At 37.8% G+C, this 25,950-nt stretch overlaps 1 protein-coding gene across 2 annotated transcripts in view; it reads left to right on the top strand.

Moving 5' to 3' along the window:
• The window catches only part of LOC112573349 (coiled-coil and C2 domain-containing protein 2A-like), a 139,807-nt gene that overhangs the window by 41,546 nt on the left and 72,311 nt on the right, over window positions 1-25,950 (top strand). For both annotated transcript variants that reach the window (XM_025253630.1, XM_025253631.1), the window contains exons 14-21: window positions 8,595-8,804; window positions 9,770-9,826; window positions 11,489-11,556; window positions 14,349-14,489; window positions 16,334-16,481; window positions 18,741-18,870; window positions 24,811-24,877; window positions 25,178-25,270. In XM_025253630.1, coding sequence (XP_025109415.1) covers window positions 8,595-8,804; window positions 9,770-9,826; window positions 11,489-11,556; window positions 14,349-14,489; window positions 16,334-16,481; window positions 18,741-18,870; window positions 24,811-24,877; window positions 25,178-25,270 — 914 coding nt within the window. The remainder of the gene's footprint in view (window positions 1-8,594; window positions 8,805-9,769; window positions 9,827-11,488; window positions 11,557-14,348; window positions 14,490-16,333; window positions 16,482-18,740; window positions 18,871-24,810; window positions 24,878-25,177; window positions 25,271-25,950) is intronic.

The raw sequence follows: 25,950 nt of genomic DNA, 5'->3' as shown, positions 1-25,950 counted from the left end.
AAACTTCCACTGACCAAGCCCGGGCCCTCTTCATAGCTGCAGGCCCGGGTATACCAGACCCCCTCTCTCGTCAGGCCTGGACACCAGACATGGGCATGGAATGGACTTCCCCATCCATAGGGAAGTAGTTGGAGCCATCATCAGCTATACACTCTTATACAGCAGCTGATCTCCATTCACCTCTCTGCCAGGCCTAAAAATATTACCATTGTTAAAGTGTATGCTATGACTTTCATATACAAAACAACTAAAAGTGAAGGAGTTTTACAAACTTGTAGTCAAGATTATAAAGGCAAAAAAGGATATCCTCCTTGTACTCAGTGGCTGGAAAACCAAGGTCAGCTCAGATGTCTACCAGTAATTGGCAGATGCCATGGGTAGATTTGGTCTTGGCAAAACCAACTTCATTGGACACAAAGAGGAAATGTGATCGGCCAAAAGAACATGGTGAAGGTCATTAGAGAGAAAACTGAAGGACCAGAAACTGTCTTGGAACAATTTTCATTTGTATTATGACTGACAAAAATGGCAGTCTCTAGTGGATGTCTTATGTGCCATCTATGTACGTAGAGAGGTCAGTAAAACCAATCACAGGGATCTCAGACTTCTAGATTTTGTGCAGAACCGTTGACTAACTTGGTCAGAACCCTAAATAGCGCTTTCTCGGGTTACTAAAAATAGATTGTGACGTCACGCAGCAGAGTATCATGGGACTGCTTTGCGGCCAAACACTGCACGTTGTTCTTTCTGTTTACGCTACGGCGACTGACAAAGAGCGACATTTTTTTTAATTAATCTCTGAAACAATGCTGAAAACAGGAGGAACCAAGCATTGCTGTTGGGGTTTATGTAAATCGGACTCCAGATATCCAGAGCGGTTACCGGAGGGGACGTTTTTTATTCCATTTCCAAAGCCTGGTAAGACCAGTGACAACATGACACATGCAGTGGGAAAGACAACGGCAAGTTCAAGACTGAGAAAGCAAAGCGCCTGCAGTTTTTATGTGGGCGATCTGATTTCCAAAATGTGGAGAAAATAACCAGGAACACATATATCTGCTCTCTGCAATTTCGTGGTAGAAAAGGCCCAACATCTGAGAGCGACGAACCAGTATTAGCGACTTCTGAGGCTGCGAAAAGGACTTTCACCGAAAATGATTGTCTACATGTTTGACACATCTGAATCGTTTGAGAGCAAATTTTTATCAGTTTATGTTCCTACACTTCAAGTGTATGAATGTCCCTATATTCCCAACAAAGGACATAGATAAAACATCTTTGCCAAGAGTGTTTAGACAGTTTAAAAATGTCAGATACTCTGTAGACTGCACACAATTCTTTTGTCAGACACCCAGGATTATGGGCAGCAAGGCAATGTGTATTCCTCTTACAAGCACCATACCAGAATAAAAGAACTGATTGCAGTCGCCCCTAAAGGTGCTGCATGTTTTATTGATATATTTGAGAAATGTGGCATTCTACAACACATTGAACAAGGAGATGTTTTGCTTGTGGACAAAGGGTTTAAAGTACATGTATAGCATTTGCTTTTGTCGAGACCAGCTTCTATAAAAATCCCTGCATTTCTAGGTAAGCGAGCTAGCCTGTCTGCAGAACAGGAGATGGATACAAGGAGGGTAACCAAGGCACGAATTCATGTAGAACGCTTTAATGAAAGACTGAAAAAGTTCATGCTTCTCAGTAGAACTATCCCGCTAAGCCTCAGTTGTGTTGCCTCCCAAATGGTTTTTCTTGGATGCTGTTTGGTAAATTTTCAGAGTAGCTTATGTATTTAAAAGCAAGTGAAATGCTAATGTACCACATAGATTGGTCAAAGATAGAAATGTGGGAATATTTTTACCAAAAACAGACTGAAAAGAATTTTTGGTGTTAAACTGATGGTCAGCCTATCAATACATTCAGGGGCATATGACAGAAAAGTATTGTAAATAAATCTGTATAGTAATTAATATTATAGGTTACAAGTACTGTTCTGCTTCATAGTAAACAAAGAGAAAAATAAAAAAATCAAAACCGCATTTTTACACGTTCACGTTTTGTTTTTTTAAACAAAAAACTGCGCAGCAACGCATTCGCTGCAAACGCTGGTGTAGTACATGCGGGGAATACATGTCCGCTTTGCATTCCCAGAAGCCCTTACGCGGCTAGATCGTGACGTCATCTGTGGAAAGCGCCATTCCCACAAGAAATCAAGGACAGCCACTTGGCATCCGCTGGATGGATTGGTCCATAACCAAATCAACTTCATTCTGATGCTTAGACACTTCAAATCCAGCATCAACAAGGTCGAGATGGACATATCCAGGCAGTGACAGTAACCATGACCTTGTCTTAACAAGTCTGACATTGAAGCTGAGGTTGAAATACTGCTCAAACATCCCCCGAATAAGGGTATTTCATCAATTATTCAGCACATACGAAGTACGCACTGGTCGATGGTTAAAGCAGATGAAGGGGTTTTAGTTGCTTTTACCAAGACACATGAGTGTAAAGAGAAAGGGGGGAAAAGATCACTGCTGTTATAAATTGCCACAACAGTAAATTAAAAATGGCAAGAGAAGTATTATCTGTTTTCCAGATGACAAAGGCCTAAAAACTTGAAAGACAAAAAAAGTAGTTATAATTAATGTAAAGAGAGAACTTCATGCTGACAGCAAACTGAACAGTATGCAGTCAACATTTCATATTAGGATATTCACATAAATGACCTGTGTTAAATCAGCTAGATCCCAATATTACGTCATGGATGTACAAGTGAGAACATACAAGCGTCACTGTGATGAATAAAACACAGTTTATTTATGTCCTTAAAGAACAGAACTTTATTGAATAGGCCATCGGCCCGTTTCAAGGGGAGCGTAAAAATATCAAGTTAATACACAAACTGCATGTGATTATCTACATGAATTTTCCAATTGTAGTAGATATACCAAGTTACTTGTGTAATTACAAGAACACAAGTACTAAGAGAACACAAAAAATATGCTATCTTAGGGACCCATCTCTGATCTAATGCTTTGTAGACAAATGCGGCTAGGGAGTTAGAAATATTAATTCTAGTGTCTGACATTATAAGTTGGAATCTGAATAGATAAGGTCTTTTTGTAATATATTTTGGGGATGTAGTTTTCTCATAAAGCAGCATACAAAGGACAGACAAATAGTGTATTTTAGTTTCTTCATCTTGAGAGAACAAGCACTTCCTATTTTGATTTTCATCATAACGATAGCGAAGTTTATGACAGCCCAAATCTGAAACACCTAGCCTAAATCTTACCAGGGCATCTCTCATACCTCATGCTTAATATCACCAAGAAAACTGCTCAGTATTATGGAAGATTTGTATAAATTATAGGGAAAGAACCTTGAGCTAGAATTCACTTTGATATATACCATTCTTTGTAAAAACAATCCATCAAACGTAACTTGAATTCACTTAAAAAGTATTTGACATTGGGAACACCTTGATTTCCCATGCAAAACCATAACCATATTTATACAATGAGGTCATTATTTAATAAACCCAAGTAATCTTCTAGTCATAGTGCAAACCAAATAACATTTCATAGGCTTTTTTAGGGAAGCGCTCATGTGGCATCTGTAATATCTTGAGCTAGTAAGCAATATTTCTAACATATGAATTAATGTACAAGGCATAGTATCCACATTCACTATAGACCAATGCATTAGGAGTTCTACTTGTTACCTTTAGAAATTTTTTTCATAGCCAGCAAATGGATTTTTCGATAATGCAATTATTTGCCACCAACCCCCAAATTTCAGAGCCATAAATTAATATGGATTGCACTTACGAATCAAATAGTTTTTTTAAAAAAAAGCTGGCCTGCAATCATTAAGAGTCCACAATACCTGGAGAATACTTATCACACCAAACCGAGCTTTAGAGGCAAGGTCTTCAAGAGCATGTGTAAAGACACAACGAGTGGACATAATTATACCGTGGTATCTGTACATATGAACAATGTCAAATTTTTTATCATCATACAACCACTTCTCTATTTTAGCAATAAAACCACCATTTTTAAAAACAATAGATTTATCTGTATTCACCACAAGGTCCAGGCGTTTGGCAACTTGCCACAAAACATTAAGTTAATTCTGCAGACCCACTACCGTATCAGACACTAATACAATATTGTCAGCAAACAATAAAATAATCAACTGTATCAAATCAGACGAAAGCTGAATGCTGTGAATACCTTTCTGTCGTATTTCATTAGTTAATTCATTTATAAACAAGGGAAATAAAACAGGGCTACTCATTCTCCTTTTTTAAGACCTCTAGGATAATCAAAATACTCCATAAAATCTCTCCAAACTCTCACTCTAGTATTATCAAATTCGTACATAGCTTTGATGACTCTGTACATTTTTTCTATGTATACCATTCTTCTGGAGTACCTGCCACACTTTTTCCCTCGTTACAGAGTCAAAAGCTTTATAAAAGCTACATAAAGTTTTTTTGTGCCTGACCAATTGCTTTTACATCAGCACCATTAGAGTAAATATGTGGTCTATTGGGCTATGTTTTTTCCTGAAACCAGCTTGTTCCTCTCCTACAGTATTGTTTTCCTCAGTCAACTCATTAATGGATTTGTTGAGAATGGAGCTGTAGATTTTACTGTTTAGAAGAGAAATATCACGGTAATTTACCGATTGATTAACATCACCCTTCTTCAATAAGTGCTGAATAATGGTTTTAGTCCATGCATCAGGAAATTTTCCATGATTAAATAGATGATTAAAAAAAGGAGACCAAAAAAGGGGAGAGAACTTCAGGTATGTTGGAAAAAAGTTCCCCACTCAACCCTGTCTGGCCCTGCTGCTTTACTATTCTTCAGAGATTGTACTGCCAGCACTGCTTCTTCCATGGTTATAGCGTTATTTAACTTTAGGTCATCAGCATCAGCATCAGCAGCAGCACCAACAACAGCAGCAGCAACATGTGTAGAGTTAGCATTATCTATGCTTGACTTGCTTGAAACAGCAAAGGAATCAAAAATCTTTCTAAAATGACAATGCCAGGTTTCAAGGACTATAGAGTTACCAATAAATTTTCTTCTCTGGAGAGACATAAGTTTCTCACCAAACAATTTTGAATTAGACGACCCGTTCTTCAGGGTGTTAAGTACTTGTATTTTGTGGTTACCTGTCTTTCTCTGAAGCAAAGTTTTATCTTTGTTATATAAGATAAGCTAGCACTAGCCCTTCGGGTTTTAGTGAAGGTTAACAATCTTTTCATAAGTAATTTCCTGGCATTTCTACATTTGAAATCAAACCAAATGTTCTTTCTGCTGCATCTATTGCTACTACTTATAGTCCTTTTTATACAATTCCCAGGTAGTCTGAGACCTTCATTAAACTTAAGAAGTGCCTTATTAAAGTCTTCTTGGATAAGACGAGTTACTTCATCAAAATACCTCTTTACTTCTTCTGAATGTAATTTTCAATGTCACCATGAGGTTGGCAAACTCAAGCAAAATGTGGAGCTTAACAGGCATATGTTGGGACTCCTTCTGGGATAACATTAAAAGCTTTATATTTTCTAAACAAAGATTTTGACACCATAGCATAATCTATCACACTACATCCTGTGCTAGAATTATATGTAAACTCAGATGAAAAGCCTCCAACAGTGAGACCATTGGCAATAAAAAGTTGAAATTCATTACAGACTTGTAATAAGTATTTTCCAAACAAGTTTATCACAGTATCACCTGAGGTTTGATTATACCGACTGGCTGAATTGGTTGAGCATAATTCAGTGTTGGCTGCCATTTCTCAAATAAGGCATCAGAATGCGAAACATTTTCAGAAGCAGTTCTAACATTGAAATCACCTAAAACAACAAAAGGGTGTTCACCTAGGGATCTAATCACTTCCAGGATGTAGTCTTCATGCATAGAAATACCATTATAAACTTCCTATTCTTTATAATATGGTGAATCGACAGGGGGGAATGTAGGCTTCTATCAAAACAAAATCATTCTCCATTTGAGTCAGGTCCTTCAACATACATAAAACTATCATATCAAACTCCACCTTAATTTGGTGTACAAAGTGGGATATGTTTTTGTTGACTAGGATTATAACCCCACCAGAAAAGCAATTAGCAGATCCAATGAATTTGAAACCTGGAGAAATAAACACTTCATGATTTGGGAAAGTGTCAAGCCTGACACTTTCACAGAAAGTCTCTAGAAATACTATGAAATGAAATTCACCTATAAAATGCTTTAAATAATTGACATTGTCGTATATGCGAGAAAGTCTTTCAATGTTATACAATAAAAATTTCAAATCTTTGTTTGTTAGGACATCCGGATTGCAACTTCAATTATTTGTACTAACCAATTGTCCATGGTATGATCGAGCCACGGCCGAGTCCTCATCTTGTGTTAGGAATTCCTGTTTGTGCCCGGTTCCATATATCAGATTTTCACTATCACTAAATGTTTGTGGCGGTTGCCTAGTCCAGCTTGTTGGCCATTGCTGTTGAGTAGCACGAGTGGACATGGCTTGTTTTAATCTCATGTCATAGCGAGCTTGGCTGGTGTTCACAGCTTGCACTGGCTTTTGTGATGGAGTGTCCTTCTCTGCGTCCAATGTTCATGTTTTCCAAGTGTAAGTTGTTCCATTTTGAGATCATGTGACATCATTTGCGTGGCGATGGTTGTTGTTGTCATAGGGGTACGACTTCCTTTTGTTATCTAGCATATCAGGGTTGTGAAGGCCGACAGGGAGTTGGCAACTAAGAGACTGGAAGTTTACAGAGATCTCTCCCCCTCTCTCTTCACCGGTATTACAGATCGTGAGTGATTGTTGCGGGGAGCATCTATCTTCAGCAGGAAGTTTTCGACTTTTATAGAAGACAATCTTACCCTTGTCACGGGCTCTTTGTATACAATCTGCCTGCCACCTGGTCAGATCATTTGCCACTCTGACTCCCTCCGCTCTCAGTTTGTCTCGAAATTATTTACTTCCAATAAGACGCATTTTGTCCGACCATCTTTGAAACCTCATGATCAGAGACCTAGGACATCAAGCATCCTGTCTCGTTTTCCCAAGGCGGTGTGCACATTCTAAGTCATCGTTGTGCCATGATGAATCTCCACAATGCTCGTTCTGACCACCTTTTCGGCACACACCGCATAATTTTCCTGGCTGCTCTCTTTCAAGCCAAAGATTTTAACATTATTTCGGCGTGATACTGCTTCCAAGCTGTCAATTTCACCTTCAGTTTCCTCCAGTCTTTTCTTTAGCAGTTAATTTCCCACTTCCAGGGCCACAATCTGATTTTCAATCTCTTGTGTTTGCTCGTTAGTTGCAGTGATAATTTTTTTGAGTCTATTAATATGTTGCGCAGTCGCTAGTTTTCTAGCCTGAAATTGCTCAGAAATCTGATGGGTTATGGTTTCTCCGACACTCTGAATGATTATCAGGGGTCGACACCAAATTTAGTTGAGCAAGTTCTAGTCGAGATAGAGAATTGGTAAGAGAATAAACAGCTCTTGCCAAACTTTCAGTAGTAGGTTGCCCTGACACTTCACAAGCATTCCCTGTGTTAGATGTGGTGAGGTATGTAGGGTTTGACATGACTGTCTGCACAACTAGGTCTGCTTTCTCATTGATTACATTTTGATCCAGTAAGTCGCTTGGCACATTGTGACGTCAACTGGATGTCGTTTCCACATCTCCAGAACACATTAAAAGACTGCCTATGATCATAGCCAGAAGAATACATCTTGCACAGGCAGTTCAAACTTTGCCTTGCAGGCTGCCATGGCTCTACGCCACATAAAATGCACAAAACTCCACAGAAAGCGGCCACAAAGGATGGCTTTGTGATTTCCAAGGACATCAGTGTTCTAGACACTGTCGAGTGAAAAGTAGGAGGAGGAGGTTTTTTATGCATTCCAGGCTTGGTGGCTCCTTGCACCGCAAATGAGCTAAAAAAACATTTTTTGAAAAATCTAAAATTCCGTTTAGTGTGTTACACAGTACAGACTTCAGACTTTATTCAGTAGGCTCACACCCATAACTGAAAGGAGAAATAGTAACCTAAATATATGAATGAAGGTAAATAAAACTAGTGCTGGGCATAGCTTGATCAAAGGGCCAGAAACTAGTGTCCCAAGCATAAACAATTAAGTTTAGTCAACTCTTCAGATGTTTTTTTTCTCAAATCTAATTCTTTATAGATATATGTGGGTAAACTAGTGGTTATTGTAATAAGGTTATCTGATATTAAAAGGTAGAATCGAAGATGTGAAATTAATCTGTAAAAATTTTCTGGGAATGTATTTTTCTCATAAATCAAAATATCTGGAACAGATAATAAAAGTCTCTTTAATAGCACCTTATCCCTACCCTAAGTGTGAACTCTAGATGCAAATAAATCAGAAATTTATTTCTGTTTCCTTTTCCATAGAAAATATTTCAGGCTGAATTTGGTATTTTGTTCTGCATAAAAAAAAATCAACTTACATAGTTTTTGGGGAAATTTTTAAAATCAGATTATTATCTCTTATCAGTGGTACATTTTCTCTCAGGCAGTTGTGTGCGAGTATGACAACCGTTACATTGATGGTGTAGTGGATGGCTCTGGAAACTACCAGCTTGATGTAGACATCAATTCTATCATCTTCAGTCATCATCATCTGTTTAGTCATGAGCATGTCCTTGCCATGCGTTTGAACCAACTTTATCGGCAGTATGCTTTACGCTCCATCAGAAATTTGACTGTACACTTGATGGAAAAGGTACTTAAGAACCAAAAAAATGACCTTATTTTATTTGAGTTTGTAATACATTATCAATGGTTATTTTATGATCAGAATATTTATGTTACATGCTTGATGACAGGTGAATAATATTCATAACAGAAAAAAACTAGTATCATTGAAAGCATGTAGTGATTGTCATTCACTACTTGATATATCTTTCTGTCTTACTCTTCTACATGTAAATCAGTTTTAAAATCTGTGTACACGCATGCATACACACATTTTTTTCTATATATATATAACAATTACAAAGGTCCAATAGTTCAAAGAATTTCTACTTATAATTTGGGCATACTAATTTTGTTGTGTTTTGTTGAGTCTTGATAAAAAATTCCTCTGCATTGTATCTCCCAAAACAGGAGTGGAAAAAAATGAAAGGAGTGAATGAAAGTCTTCCAGCACATCTTTCATTGTTTTGATGACCTTTTGGTCCCAGAAGGTCTTCCCTTGACCTAGGTCCTTGATTTTTGGAGTCAAGTCACAAGGTGCTAGACCTGCGGTTCTCAATCGGTGGGGCTGCTTACAAGGGGGCGAAGGTGGTCGTTTATTAAAAGTTTCTTATACCGGTATTAGTGAAATTAGCTTACATTGCTGGCTAAGGGGGGTGCGCGGATGTACCTTTGTTCGTCGGGGGGAGTGGGGGCGTCACAAGTAAAAGGTTGAGAACCGCTGTGCTAGACTGAGAATAACTGGGAACCTTGCTAATGATGATGCCAGAATCCTCAAGAAAACTTACTATCTTTTTCAATTGATTTGAAAAGAAAAACTTTCACAAGCATAATCATCACTCTTTATAATTCCATTTCTGTAGGAAGAAATGCAGGGAATTTTGTTAGTTAAATATCATGATTCAACACATTTGCATCAGAAATTCTTTTGACCTTGGATCACTTTTATTTGTTTGTATATGCATATATTTTACACCTGCTATTAATTTTTAGCTTCATGCTTTGAAGATGTCTGCTGCTCACCTTCAAGATTATATTCTTTCACACAAGGTAAGTGAAATTTAACACTTCTTAAAGTTCAAAATTTCTTGCTCCACCGCTCAGTAAAGGTGTTTGTTTTTTTTTTAACTATGCCTTATACATATTCAACTCAGCTGTAAAGAGCTATGTATAATATTGTTTATTGTTTTGTAAGAACAGTTTAATACGTCTGTGAAACATCAAAGAAACAAATTGCCATATCTGTCTACAAATGAAGCTGAATGTTGTCATTCACTGAAAACTGCCCATTCAAGATGGGAGACTCAGACCCCTGAGTATGTACTGCAGCTCTGCCCACTATACAGACATAGTGCTGTGGCCTCAAAGAGCTACAGAAAAACTGACAGGCATATGATACTTTGGAACACAAAAGAAGAAAGAAGCTGAATGAATTCTTGTTAAAACCTTGAGAGTATCACAACCTGAGTGTAGAATTTAGATCATAATTGGTTTGTTGTATCATTAAATCCTCAAAAGTCATTGATAAATGAAGGCTCTTAATTGATAAATCTTGACCACACTGAATAAGATAAAGGAAAACTGAGTTCATTGTCAATATCCCAATTATTGTTGAAATAGCCCTGAAAATTCTAAAGATGATTTTTTTTTTTTTTGCATGATAAAAAGATCTTTTGTAAAACCAAAGCAAATATCAGTAAAGTGATTGTCAAAAATGCCAGAAGGAAAAATGGATGTGCAGCTCTCGTAAAAAAAAAATGTAACTTACAAAATGGTATTTTTATTCATTAAAAAACTAAAGTTAAATGCTTAAAAACTAACGTGTCAAATGTGAAATGAAAGCACTTCTGTCATAGTTCATGTTTTTGACTGAGATTAATTAGGTAATATTTTTAAAGATTGATTTACTGACAATTTTTATGCCTGATGAGAAACCAGTTATGGAATAGTCAGCTGCTAAGTTTATTTTACATCTGTTATCAATATGTACCACAGAATCTTGCTTATGTACAAGCAGTTATATTTCTTCCTCACTTTTCCAGCTCCAATTGTTGTTTTAGCTAGGAAGACATTGAAACTTTTTGTAGCTTTGAAGCTTCTTGGCTAAATGTATCAAAAATTTTCGTAAAGTTTCAGAAATCAAAACACTTGAATCAGCAGACAATAGACACAGACTCAGATAAACATATATTGTATACAGCTAGGTGACTATTTGGTATCTACAATACAAGATGGTGCATACCAGTCAGCTGCTGGTTGTGTAAATCCCTAGCTTTGCTAGAAGGCTGTGACCTGGGTCAATCTAGTCTATACATCTACAGGCCAAAGTATATTACTCATGTAGCCCTAATGTAGCCTTACTGGAAATGCCCTTGTGGTATCACTTGGCCACATGGCTTGTTGGGCTTGGTGAGGGGTGAGGAGAAAAGCACCTGGTGGTTAAACCAAGAACTCTTACAAACCTGGCAAACACTATGAGTACACTGTCTTTAGTGAATAACGAAGTCTATGATGTTGCTCTAATTGTTGTTGCGGTCTGGCCCTGGTTTCTTCTTGTTGAAGGCATGGAAGCAGAGACTCTCACCATAAATAAAGGTAATCAAATTATATAAGTATTGTCTTTTTGATTTATTAGTGGCAGTGAGTACCATCCATGGACTTTAAAAGTTCATAATTCTTTAATGAAAATTATAAATTACTTTTTCCTTCTAGGGAGAAATGAGTGTTTCTGACCGCACAGTCTATGAAAAGAGATTACAGGACTATAAATTTGAAATCAGGTAAAAAAAAAAATACTGCATATTTTATGCTTTTATTGGTATATATATACTTATATATGCAAAGGTGAAGATGTATATCTGTGAGAGAGAAAGTCATGAAATACCTTTATATGAACAATCTGTTGTCATTATATTTCCTTTGTTGATCACTTTGGTTGCTTGGGAACTGGAGGAAGTGTGTGTGTAGTTGGTGTTTTACGCCAAGCAGCAACTAAGGTTATATTACGGCAAGGCAGCCAGCCCCACAAAAGAACAGGAGAAAGGAACCCTTATTGTTTCAACATTTTTTTCTTCTTCTTGTTCCTATTGGCCCCCAGTGGAGCATAGGGCTTCAACCATACCCCGCCATCGGACCTGGTTCTGGGCGTCCCTTTCCAGTTGGGACCATGTCATGCCAGCTGTATCTGCCTCTCTGTGGACTGATCTCCTCCATGTCTGTCTGGGTCTCCCAACCCTGCACCTCCCCTGTGGGTTCCAGCCCAAAGCTTGTCTGTTAATTGTAGGCTGGCTTTCGCAAGGTGTGACTAATCTAGCCCCACTTCTGCTTCTTGATGTCTTGGCTGGCTGGTTTTTGGTTGGTTCTCTCCCACAGGTCTGTAATTGAGATCTTCTCGGGCCATCTGATGTTGAGGATGTGACGCAGACATCTGTTGACGAATATCTGTATCTTGTTAGTGATGGCATTTGTCACACGCCATGTCTCAGATCCATACAGAAGGACTGACTTTACATTTGTGTTAAAGATTCAGATCTTGGTGTGTAAAGATAAAGCCTTGGAATTCCAGATAGGTCGAAGGGTGTGGAATGCAAGCCTGGCTTTGTTTATTTAGCTTCTTACATCTTCATCTGTACCTCCATCTTTGTTAACTATGCTATTGTTTCAAAATAGGCTACCAGAAATTGCATACTGTGCCAATGCATCCTTGATTGTGAGGACAAGATATGAGTTACCTCATTTGGAATTGTAGAGAGACCTCAGCCCTTTTTTTCTGTAATGTGGAATTTGTAGTTGGTTTTCAAACCTAAAGCTAGCCTTCTATGCTAATTAATGGTCAAGGGCTAGGACTGTTGTAGAAAGTAACATCTGAATTAATTGATAGTTTATGTGTACCTTTGCCTGCTGTCTTTGTGGTACAAACCATGAAAGCAGTTATTGTAGTCCTTACATGTTGGGGTTCACATAGGTAAGTGATAAAAGGCAAACAAGTGGTCAGCTTCATTTCAGGCTTGTTGCAATGTCACGGTCTTTTGTGATGTTTAAACACATAAATGAATATTTCTAACAGTCTTAGCAGAGTGTTGTGAGGAATGTGTGTGTGTGTGTTCTTAAGCACTGATCACATCCACACCATTTGTCTGAATCCCACCAAATTTGGCAGGAATATTTATTTTAATTGTGTGGAGGTTGTAGGCTGTTTCACATGTGTACACTGCTCTGGAGATTGTTTAATTTTTATTTTTATTTTCTGCATTCTAAGACGTTAAAGATGATTTAAGATGAAACAGTATGGTGCAAAAGAAACTGGTACATATCTTTTACAAAGAATTGGTGTAATAATTTGAGACAGTTTCCTATGTGAGCAAAAGACAAAGAAAAAGATGGGGGAAGAGCAAACAAGAAATTGGGGAAGAGGGTGGAGCAAAAGAGAAAGTTGCAGAGAAAGAAAAGGAGAAAGGCAGCAGGAAGATTTTTTTAAAAAAAAAAAAAAAGGATGCTCCTCAAATAAAGCTAGACTCAAAGTGAAAGATTAAAAGTTGATCATAAACTCACAACTGGAAGAGTTAGTGAAAGAAACCAACCCAGGCTAGGCTGACAACCTTGGCTAGATCATTATATGGGCTTTGTAAGACAGTAGAAAAAATGCAAAAAAAGGACAATTATCATTGGTTACAAACCATTATTTTTGTAGAACTTATCAAAGTGAACATTTAGTGGAACATATTTGCTAATTTTTTTTTTTTATTTCTCTGTTATTTTGATTTGTCTCGATTTTCTTGTCAACATCTATTTCAGTATCTTCATTTGATTTTCACATTGTTCTTTACCTATTAGTAGCATTATCAAGAGCAATGAGGCTGCACTAAGTTTTAGATGCATCATCATTGTCATCATCAAGGGTTAGATCATAAACACATTCATCTATTTTTCTGTATGAAACTTGCAATAGAAATCTTAAGAAATGTTCATGTTCCCTCCCCTTGCCAAGTTTTTTGGGGGGAGGGAATAGCTGAGTGATTACAGAACCAGCATCTGAGGCCAGAGGCAAAGACACCACTTAGTTCAATACCCACAGGGTGCAAAATGCTTCCTCAAATTGATCCAGTTGTTGAATGGGTAGCTGACACCTTAAAAGGGGTTAGGCATGGTAAGGCAAGGGAAGGGGCTCCCAGTAGTGTAGTAGTTAAAATGCTTGTCACCGCTGCAGTGAGCAGCTCAGGGTTCAGATCTTGTCTCGGGGCACTCTCTGTATGCGACACCTGTTTGCAGGGCTGGGCGTCGAGGGTTTTCTTCAGGTATTTGATACAAAATCACCGCAAGGTGGAAGCACTTTCGTACTAAACAAAACAAGGCAAGGGAAATGAGACAGGTACTGCCCTAATTATAAAAAAAAAATGCTGGGCCTGAGAAAAGTAGTCTCCAGTGCTTCACTCCTCAACAGCTAAAAGGTGATGGGACTAATCTTTCCTTTTTTCAACCTTTGTTTTTCTTCATTAAGCTTTCTTTTGTGTGAATTTTGATAGCTAACTAGAGACAAGTACAAGTTAGTATTTCTCAAAATATTGTGATTTAGACAGACTCGTTCATTGCGAGATCAGCAAGAGCACATGGATCGGGCATTGCTGAAAAATATCATTCGGACTTGGAAAGAGATCAAGAGCCTGAGAGAACAATATTGCTGTACCACCACCACAGTCAGGCTGAAAGTTATCAGGTATTATAATAGCAGAGTTAGAAAATTTAACAAAACATAGATATTAGCACAGTGCAAAATCTGTCCAGAATATCTGCAGCATAGTCTACTTTTTTGCAGCCTACCGCATACATTGTACGTCACTAAGGCATTTCACACAGTATTTCGGTATTAAACATTGCCACTATATGAATTCATTACTCTGCTTCACTGACCAGATATATAAAAGTGCCTGTACATTTAGCAACAAAAAATGCCATTAACATGCCAATATATGTTGTCTGGAGGACTAAATTAGATGAAGTAAAATTTGTACCATTTTTTTTTTCAGAAAGAATGAACATATCCGTATATGTTGACTGAAAGACTGAAGTCAGTTAAATAAAAATTTGTTCCAATTTATCTGGAAAACAGGTTAAACTTAAGAAATGTGCCTTTGCCACATTCTTGCATTTAGATAAAAGTTGGAAGTTTATAAAAATATTGATTTCAAAATAAGCTTTTTATCTGTTTTTTTATATGTCAGTATCTTAAAAGGCCAATAAAGTATCCATATATACATGTGTAGATGTGCATATACATACATGTGCACTTGCTTTCATGATCTCTCTGTCTCACACATACAAACACATGCACATGGCATGATTGTGTACATTTGATCTGTCACATCGTTTGCTTATTTTTGCATGGTGTCAGTACAGCAGGGTTAGGGTTATACTATTTCTGTCTCATAACTTGAGAGCTATGAGTGCACAATTTTTGTGAGTGAAAACACTATATGACTAGGTCCATCCTTTCTTCTCCCTTCTCTTTCTTCCTCTGTGTGTGTCTTTGGTGCTGTCTCAATATGGGGGAGGGGTGCAAGCAGAATGCCCATCTGCATTCATGTGTGTGTCCTATTCAGGAGCTGATTGCATGTCTGGACTGCTTCTAGAATAAATGATTGCAGTATGGTTCTAGCACTAGGAACTCTAAACCTACTTGTATCTTATGTCAATGTTTGATGTTACCGATCTTAATGAAAGCAGAATTTTAATAAACTACAGTATTAAATGAGATCTCTTATGGCTTCTAAGCCAAGATTCAGATGCCTACATAAGTTATGATGGAAATATAACATCATATAAAAATGATACAGTAATTAGTAATTATTTTGGTTCTAAAATGCAGTGACCAAAAACTGGCTCTGTAAATGGCAGTGTGTTTAGTTACAATAATTTATTAGATAATAAGTGTGGATAAAAAACATGGGGTATTTCTCCCTGATTTTGCAATTTTTTTTTTGCTTTTGCCAAGTTACAATGAACGATGTGGTAAAACTTAAGTACAGGAACATTCTTTCACTTCCTGATTATGCAACAAACCTTTATTTTCTCTTTGGGTATAATTAAGAAAGAAGCAAATCAAAATTTAAGGTATACTTGGAGTTTAGTGCTTAAATTAATCTTTAAAAATATATTTTTAGTGATAAATCTACTATTTATTTTTTGTGTCATAAAATGTGCTATCAGAATTGACTTAATATAAGAACCCTTGGTTCTCTGAAGACATCACCCAGTATTTTTTTCATTCAATAATGTTAGCATTAGTCGATTGACCATTTGGGAGAGTATGTCATTCCTAGTTGACTATTTGGGAGAGTATGTGATTCCTAGTTGTGGTCAAAGTAAGATAAATATAAAGGATTAATTTATGCTTTAAAAAAAAAATGCCAGAAAGTGTGCTCATGTTGTCTGTCAGTATCCCTTTTCCGAGTGTATAGTTTGTTTTTTAGGTAGTATTTGAAAGTTTCATGTATTCATTTATGTGTATCCAAGCACACAAGGATATTTGTGTATGCATGTGTATTTGTATGTCTGCTTCAGTGAAGCAGTTGACAAAACTCAAGACCAGTTAAAGTGGCAACAAGAGATTGAGGAGGAGGTAACGGAGTTAAAAGAAGAACACGAAGAAGAATACTCTTTGAAGATGCGTCTCTATAAGGAGCAGATGGACAAATGGGAGAAAACAAAGGTCCTTAAAGTTCATTATTTCCAGTTCAAAGAAAGTGTTGTGAGATATTTTTTGTATAAACATATTTGAGAATCAGACTATTAGGAAGCTGAGGCAAAGTTCATTCAGTTCTTCCAGTTCTGATTGCATGACTAAAAATGAAATTTAATAATGATTTTGGAAGCAAAATAGCGGCATAGCATTTTTTTATCCAAATTTTATCGGCAACACTTTAATAATAATCCATCTGAATATTAGGTAGCACCAATGTTTTACTTACTTTACCACCATATCAACACCTATCCACAAATGCAAAATAGTGGACTTCTGAAACAGCAGTTCAGCAAGTCTGTTTCTGTTGGGGGTAAAGGGACACTACCATGTGCTTTCATATATCAAAATACAAATGATTGTGCAAATGCTTCCAGACCTTTGTTAGAAAAATGACAAAACAACACACATACAGAGCTTTCATGTTCACCTCTGCCTAAAAGCACAAAGCAAGAAAGCAGCAAGTGAGTGCATGGGTTATGGTAATACATTGGAAGCATTAGTAGATGTTAATGAACATATTATCAATCCATGCAGGGTCATTCTCGACAGACTGGCTTAATAGTTGACAAATCATTAACTGTTAAACTTATACAGAATACTTGCACAAGGTCCAGGCTCTGCCTGAATACTGTTGAACAAGACAAAGAAAATACAGCTACTTGAGAACTTCAATTTAATCAGGGGCTAGGCCCGAGCATTCATACAGGGAGTTATTGTTCTTGCACATAAGCATACATTCTTCTGTGTAAACGATGGCATTAAGAACGAGTCCTGAACATTCATTCAGTGGTTACAAGGAGCTGTTCTTGCACATAAGTAATGAACTAGGCCTAAGTGTCCATACTCGGTGTCACATGCAACTCTGCATCTACTTTTAGAAAAATAGAAATAGAAACACCAACAAAAATCTGAATTTAAGAAATATATTAAAAAAATATTCAACAAACAAAATGTTTAACCTTATTCACAGACATTCATTAAAACACAAAAAAAAACAGAAAGTTTCCCCTTTACAATAAAAAATCTTTAATTACAGTTCACTTCTGTAGAAAGTCCTCTTCAAAACCTCTACTATCAGGTTTGGAGCTCCAATATGAAATAACACTGACAAAACAGTCTTTTCCCTTTTGCCACCACTCTTGAAGTTCAGCAGGATCCCACACATCAGCATACGAAGAACACAGATAAAAGCAAGAAAGCAAAAACAAAACAGCCGCATAAATCCCACTTTCTTTCCTAACCCCACTATTTATAATTTATACTAGTGGAGCATCTCATTGAAACTGTTAAGTTAAAGGAAAAGCAGATGTGAGAAACTCACTCCCAAGTATACACACCCATACACCCACTTTTGCCATTTCCTTTCCATCCAAATGATTAAAATAATAATAATGAGGAGGATTTATCCTTTCCAAGGATTTGCTCAGAGAGCTTTACAGAAATGATAAACGGCTTGCATTACAACCATGCACCATATTCGGATAATAAATAATAGGTTTGTGAAAGTCTATCTTTTCAGCCTGTGTTTAGTCCCTGCTGGATATACCAGCTTGGAGCTATTTCAAGAAACTGGCCACAGTCATTTGGTGTCACGTCTTTTTGAAGGGGCTTGTTTGTACTTTCGTTTCATCCCATTTAAATATCCCCCTCCTACCACAAACCAATGAACAGTGTTCATATTGATTATGACTTGCATGTGCTTAATGTATACTTTGTGCAGTTAATTGTTTGGTTCATTGGTTATATTATTTTACTTTATTTTCCATGATTTTCAAGTGCTTTTAGAGCGTTTTGAGCTGCTGTCATATACAGTAAGAGCAAAACAAATGTGGTTGCCATTTCATGGTTTCCAGTGCTTTGTTACATTGCATTATATTCCAGACCCAAAACTGCAGCTGACACTTTCTTTTTGTGAGTAGAATATTAGCAGACCATCTTAGTATGTTAGTGGATGGCAAATACAGACCTTCAGGATCACTATGCTTTTCCAAAGTCTAGTATCACATGGTAACCATCTTTTAAAAAATGTAATTTGCTTAAAATCTCTTTTTTAAATAGTAACAGCTTTTGTATATGAATAAACAGTAACAGCTATTTGCATATTAATAAACAAATAGCAGTAGGTCATATCAGAAATACTATCAGATAAAATATTTTTTCCAGTGTGTGGCTCTTAAATCATTCTCTTGTGAAAAGAATATTCATAAAGTCACTTTCTGTAACTAGGTTGAAAGAGACCAAAATAATGAACAATATACCAGCAAAGATGAGAAACCCGAACCACCTAAAGAGTTTGATGAGAATGCTGTTCGGGAGCAGATAAAGGCCAAATTAATGTCCATAAGACGTCGCCCAGGTAAGCTAAACATTTTACCATTATTGAGAGAGTGGGTTTAGGTGAGAAAAATCGATTTGTAATGTATTGCCCATTTGTAATTACTAAGTAGTTGCAATGTTAAATATACTGCTTAAAACGGGGCAGTTGTATAGTCAGTTACTATTTTGTGCCAATAAATGCAGACAATAACATTGAATCAAAGCATTTCTTTATTCCTTAACTGAAACATCATCAACCAATAACCCATATTTTCAAAATGCAGAAAAGTGATATCAGAGAACAAGAAAGTCAATATCATATGTCCACTATTCGTCTGAATGCAGGCAAGGCACAGTTGTCTCATGAAACAATGTTCTCAGTTCTTTGAGGAATTGCATGACATTCTTGCTGAAGAAACTGGCACAGCTGATTGAGGTCAGCTGCTGGGGAGTAGTTGGCTCAGGACATCCCAGAGATGTTCAGTGGGATTTAGATCAGGCCAGCCAATCCATGTGGTTGACAGGGCTGCTGCAGGAGGTCATTTAGAACCCTGACCCTGTGCAGTCTAGAGTTGTTGTCCTGAAAAATGGTACTTGGTCCAATAGCCTGCAGTGCTGGTAGTACCAAAGGCTGTAAAATGTTATCTCTGTATGCCTGTCAGGTTGCCGTGCACCAGATTGAGGGGTATTCTGTGGGCTGTCCTTTTCCCACCCCACACCATGATGGATCCACCAGAATAGCAATCATGCTCCACTACAGCAGGATTGTGGTAACACTGTCCCTGTTGTGTCCAGACATGGATTTGGCCATCATGGAAGGACCTGGCAGTGAAGAGAACTGCGGCGCACTGCCCATGCAAGACAAGCAGATAATGTTCAGGTGTCAGGACTGGGCAGACCATGGGTTGCCTTGACTGAAGATTTTCTCCCTAAGCAGTTTGCAAATCGCCTGGTCACTGACAGCTACATAGCTGGCTGCTTTCAACTGTCCCCTGAGTGCTGGCAGTGACAGTTCTCTGTCTTAGAGCCAACAGAACAATGAACCTGTCCTGCTGTCTGGCAAATGACCACGGGCATACAGGGTGTCTTTGCTCTGCAACACTTTCAGTTGCATTGTAGCGGTCTCTTAGAGTTTGAATGAAAGAGTGAGCAATTCCCAGTCCTTGGACAACAGTACTTATTTGTTGTCTTTGAGACATGATTAAAAAAGAAATGGGCAATAAACAATCCCAGGGCCTTAAAATTAGCAAGTTGACAATGGACATTGCTTGCATGTTTTCTACTGTTCAATTCTGCCTTGTCATATGGATGTATTGCAGTTGCATGCATTTCTTGTGGGTTCAGTGACCTTGTTTGCTTGGCTGCTATACTGAGCATGCATAAGAGCAAACTGGATTTTCATCACATTCACTGTTTACCCACACAACAAATTCATTAAAAAAGATTTTGAAGGAATTGCTCACTGTTGGTACAAATATGATTAATGAAAATTTAGAAAACATGAAGATGGCCTTTCTATTGTTTTGAGCAGTAAATGTTTTGCTTACTGTCTTTGGTTTGCACTTAAAACTCTTGCAGAATGCTCCTCTGTTTCTTTTCGGTCATTTTGTCCACCCTCTTATGGTCCAACTCCATACCATTCATACTGATCTTTTTTGTTGCAACAAAGACATTATCTTCATTTGGACCCCTACCCGGAGTTCATTTCTCGTCTCGGGCACGCTGTTCTTTCTCTGCACGTGGCATCTGTTTACAGGGCTCGCTGCCTGGCCGTAATATAGCCTCAGTTGCTGGCACAGCGTAAAACACCAATTCCCCCCCCACCCCCCTGTTCATGTCTATAACTTTCATGTCTATAAGTCTATCTTCACAGCCTATGTTCAGTCCCTGTGGCAATGCCACTGACTGCCCACCTCCATGCTGTTCTGTGATGCAAGAGGAGGTAGTAGAGCAGACAGTATTGTATTTATGTAATGCCTGACACTGTTCCTTGTACTGTATATACTGCTAACAGCTACCTTTATCACACCTGTCTCTAGCCATTTCTCTAATCTGTCAAGGTTTTAACATAGTTGTTGATGTAACATTCCTCACTCGAGGATTTTTTCTATAGATCAAAGTACTACAACTTTGTTCCTTTAATGTAATTTTTCCTCATTTACTCTATGGCGGCCCGGTGGCGCAACGGTTAGCTCCTGTCACCAATACAGTGAAGGTTGGCTGCCCTGAGTTCATTTCTCGTCTCAGGCACGCTGTTCTTTCTCTGCACGTGGCATCTGTTTACAGGGCTCGCTGCCTTGCCGTGATATAGCCTCAGTTGCTGGCACGGTGTAAAACACCAATCCCCCCTCCTCATTTACTAACCACTCAAGTGTAAACAACTCTATGTTCAAATAGTGATGTAGATCCTAATGCACTTGTCCTGATGTTTACAGTCTATATTACCTTACTGAGTGAAATGTAGATATGGCTCTCAGCGGGCCTGGTGATTATATTCTTCTTTTATCTGGAAGTCTTGTTATTTTATCATTTCAGAAAGTGACTTACTCTTGCCTTGATATGGACTAAATTGCTGGCATTGGTGTAAAACACAAAACAAATGGCTGTCTTGCTTTTGCAGCAGGAAGTTATCCTTTGCATATTTAGGGTAGGCTGCACCTATGCCATACATTCTCACCTTCATTGGTCTGCCTCTGGTGTCTGGGACACTTTTCAGTTACACATTTTAATTGTCCTGGCATCCAGGGTTTCTTTTACGGTTGGATGACTGTATACTTATTCATGGCTTCCCACAGGCACTTGTTTTAAAACTGGTAAACCTATACAATCAGATTCAAGGTCTTAGTTTAATATTTGTTTTTCTTGTTTTATTGGGTCATATTGTTTAGTTGTATTATTATAGTATCACATGGAAGTGTTGTTTTTCACTATTTCAATGAAGTGTGACACTGTCTCTCATGATATAGCCATATTGTTGGAGGCATAACATAAAACAAGAAACAAACATGCAATCAAATTAAAGTATTTTAAAATTTGTTCAAACATAATAATGTACCTTGTTGGTGGCCACAATTAAGGTCTCTTGACAAACTGCTTTTCTTTTTCGTTTGTTTTAATCTGTGGCCCATCATACCAACACACCTCTTTGGCCAGGACTTCCCCTAGATTTGAGAGTTCTGTCCCTTCGCCTAACAGGCTGAGGGGATCGGCTCTCCTTGATATTGTTTTGTTGTGCTTCGATTTGGATAAAAGTGTTGGATCTTCATGTTTACATGTGTTTCTACTGTGTTTGTTTCCTCTTCAGGTTTGCAACAGGACGGTATATAACGTTATTTTGAAGTGCAAACTGTTTGGATCTATTGGCTGGATTCCGTTTCGCCCACTTCACTATAGCTATAGCTTCGGCAGCGACTTTGAGCTACATTGAGTAAAACTAAAATGATGATCATCCTTTTGCAGTTTCGTGTGATAAGATTTCTTCATATTCTCAAGATTACTGAATATCATCCCAGTATTCTCCTAGCGTCACTAACCTTATTCTCTGGAGTCAGTACCGTTAAAACTACAGTGATCACCCTTTACTGCCGGAACGCAAAACCTCCTCACATTGTTCTTCCTTCTACATATTTGTTACTATTTCGTGATCTTGTTCTACATCTTTGTTACTATTTTGTGATCTCCTTCAGCGCAATAACTTTGCCTTTCGCTGAGATATTGTGCTTTATAAATTCTCACTTATTATTATTAACAACCTTTCCCTTAATGCTAGTCCTTTTTCACATCCTTCCTTTTGCAATATCATGTTACTCTCAGCTCTTGTTCTTGTTATTTGGTTCCTCTTTGTGATTTTATTCTTTCTTTAGTACTGTTTACCTTTTACAGTTCATATGTTATTTGTTTGTTTTCCTGTCCCTCGTACACTGTCCATGTTTCGTTCTAAGAGTATACTCCTTAGGAGTGTGAATATGCGCTTTACAAATTTTGCATTTATTATTATGTGAGGTTGATGTGGTGGGCAATCAGCTGGTCATACATTGCCCTAACTTTGCTAGAAGGCTGCGGCTGGCGTCAGTCTGTTTTTTCTCTCAGGAGGCCAGAGTATATTCCTTCTGTATTCCTGATGTTATCATTTTCACAACATTACATGTTTTAATAGACTGTCCCGGGCTCCAGAGTATTCAACAGCAATTATTTTTATTCAGGCTCTTTGTTTTTCTTATTTAGGTATGTCCCATTGGCAGCTATTTTTTTTATAACAAGAATAAGACAGTATTATAAGCCAAATTGTTTCATCTTGAATTCATATGTTCAAACTACTAAATAAATTCAGCTTGCAGCTCAATGCTAGAAAATGCCCTACTAGCAGCTGAAGATTCAAGACTTTCTTTAATGAAATTTCAACAATCTTTGCTTCCTTTTGATATCAGGAAAAGGGCACTCATGACAAATTTACTTGTAAGCAACAACTGAAAAAAGTAGGTACACGGACGTTTCGCCGACGGACGTTTCGGAGCCGGACGTTTTGCCGACCGGACGTTTCGCCGCCGGACGTTTCGGAGTCGGACGTTTTGCCGACCGGACGTTTCGCCGCCGGACGTTTCGGCGCGGGGCACTTCATTTCGGCATTTCACGCGGGACCTTTAGCCGAAGTCAAGTGTGTGACGCCCCTTAGCTCACACATTTCTCTCGCCATTGTATCAATGTATCAGTGAATTCTCTCTCACTATCCCTCCTCATGTGAACCGTTAGCTCACACATTTCTCTCGCCATTGTATCAATGTTTTTTCTCAAAGCTCTTTTGCATAATCTGTGACAATCAAAGTGAACTGTCTGTGAAGTCTGTGTGTAAAATTTGTTTGAAATAAAGAATTATTGTGTAATCTAGTAGTTACTTTCATTCTTTGAGAAGTAAGCTCTCTCTCTCTGACATAATGCGGCGAAACGTCCGGCGGCGAAACGCCGGTCGGCAAAACGTCCGACTCCGAAACGTCCTGCGGCGAAACGTCCGGTCGGCAAAACGTCCGGCTCCGAAACGTCCGTCGGCAAAACGTCCGCACACGAAAAAGTATACCTTCAGGCTGCATCGCTCGATTTATACTAGTTGTATAGCACTGTTTGGCCATTTGAAAATGAGCATCGCTGCCATAAAGGTAAAACTGTGACAGATAAAATGGCAAATTTTATTCCTGAAATCTCTGTGTCTGCATTTAGCAGAGTTCCATTGATAGAGATTGTTTTGATTTTGAAAATAATCTTTGCAGCCCAAAATTGGCCTGATATGGGAGGTGTCTGCTGGTCAGAGGGTCAGGTTTTACTGTGTCTAAATCAGCAATTCATGAACATTCATAGGAACAGGCATTGGAAGTACTTTGCCTTTTGAAAGTGACCTTCCACCTTTACCAGAAGTAGATTCAGAAACCACAATATGGCAGAAATCCTTTTCTCTTTATTACCAAAGAATCTTAAGATAGATGAAGACTTCTACACAGGGATAGAGAAAAATTTGCATCATTCATCAGAAGAAAGCTGATGAATGATAACACAAGTCTAAAGAAGTGGAACATTATAAAAAACAAGATGTTATTAGCAAATCAAGAAAAGCATCGAGAAAGCAAAAGAAACAGAAAACTTAGAGGTTCAGCATGGTGACATTGAAGAAACAGTAATGACCCAACGATGGCATATTCTCATAAACATGAAAGAAGGGCATGACCGCAAGATTTTAGGTAAAATCAAGCAAACATTTAGAGAAAAATATTATTTCCTTGTACAGCAGATAAATTTTGGCCTATAATGCTTAACCCACTTATGGAGCTACCTCCCTTTATGCATGCTGTATTCATAGGGAAAACTCTCGTTGCAGTCACAAATCATGTAACTATCACTTAACTTTATGCAAGGAAAAACCACTTGTATTTGTAATCAGCATGGCAATCATCAAGTCTCCTACTTGATAATCTTTTTATTTGTTTTCACACAGGAGAGCCAAAACTATTTCCAGAACTTACAGATACCTTCACAATAACACCTACACAGGAGTGCCCAAGGTCTGTCCTATTTCTTTTGCTTTATGTGTGTGTGCATGTGTTGTATGTTGCGTGCATAATCATGTATGTCATAATAAAAAGCTTTAAGCCTGGATTTCTGGGATAAAGTACTATATAAATATTCAATGTCACTGTTGCTAGTTTTTATTTTCTTAATTCATCAAAGTTATCAAACTTTCAATCATTAAACTTCACATAAATGTTACTATTTACATTTTTAAAAATTATAGTTATATGGTATTTTGTCCTATTTTTTATCACCTAAACGATAACTGCCACATTATGTAAAACTTTATACAGAAGTGAGCAGGAACGACGGGATGCTGTTTCCAAATGCAAACTCTTTGTGAAAATACTGTTCAACAATAAAGAAGTATCTCGCACAGGAACCAGGTTTGTTTCATCTTATAATTCATATTGGTTTTATCACTTAATGTCAATGATCAACTTTATTTGTCCCAGAGGGTAATTGAGACATGGGAAGGTGCTCTAGTTACAGTAAAGTTAAAAATAAAGTAGAACAAGTTCTCTGCAAAGTGTAGCATTAAGATATATGTTAGCACGGGAAAGGAAGTCAAATTATATATATATTATAAAACAAACAACAAACTTACATCAAGAATAATCGTGTGCATCTACAACATCACACACACACACCACTGACACTTCATCTGAGGTTGAGCAGCTGGACTGCAGATGGCACAAACAATTTCAGGTGTCTGTTACTTTTGCATGTTGGCATGGAATAACGTTTAAAAGAAGCTAAATCCCTCTGTCTGACACCAATTATCTTAGAACAGATGTAGACAATACTGTTCAGACTGTTCCCATCATGAACAGAGAGATTGCGAAACCAGCATACAAATGAAAAAGATAAAAGACTCTCAATTAACAACTGATAGAAATGGCCTAAGATTGCTTGACTAGCTGAAAAACTATTTAGCTTATGCAGAAGGTATATTCTTTGTTGGCCACGTTTAACAATGTGTTCGGTGTTTAAATTCCATTTGAGCTGGCAATCAAAAATAGTTCCCAGGTAAAGAGTTTCAGCAGGTTTACTCACACTGGGAGCA

This window comes from Pomacea canaliculata, linkage group LG10 (assembly GCF_003073045.1).
Source record: "Pomacea canaliculata isolate SZHN2017 linkage group LG10, ASM307304v1, whole genome shotgun sequence".
NCBI lineage: Eukaryota > Metazoa > Mollusca > Gastropoda > Architaenioglossa > Ampullariidae > Pomacea > Pomacea canaliculata.
This window is presented reverse-complemented; position numbering and strand designations above follow the sequence as displayed.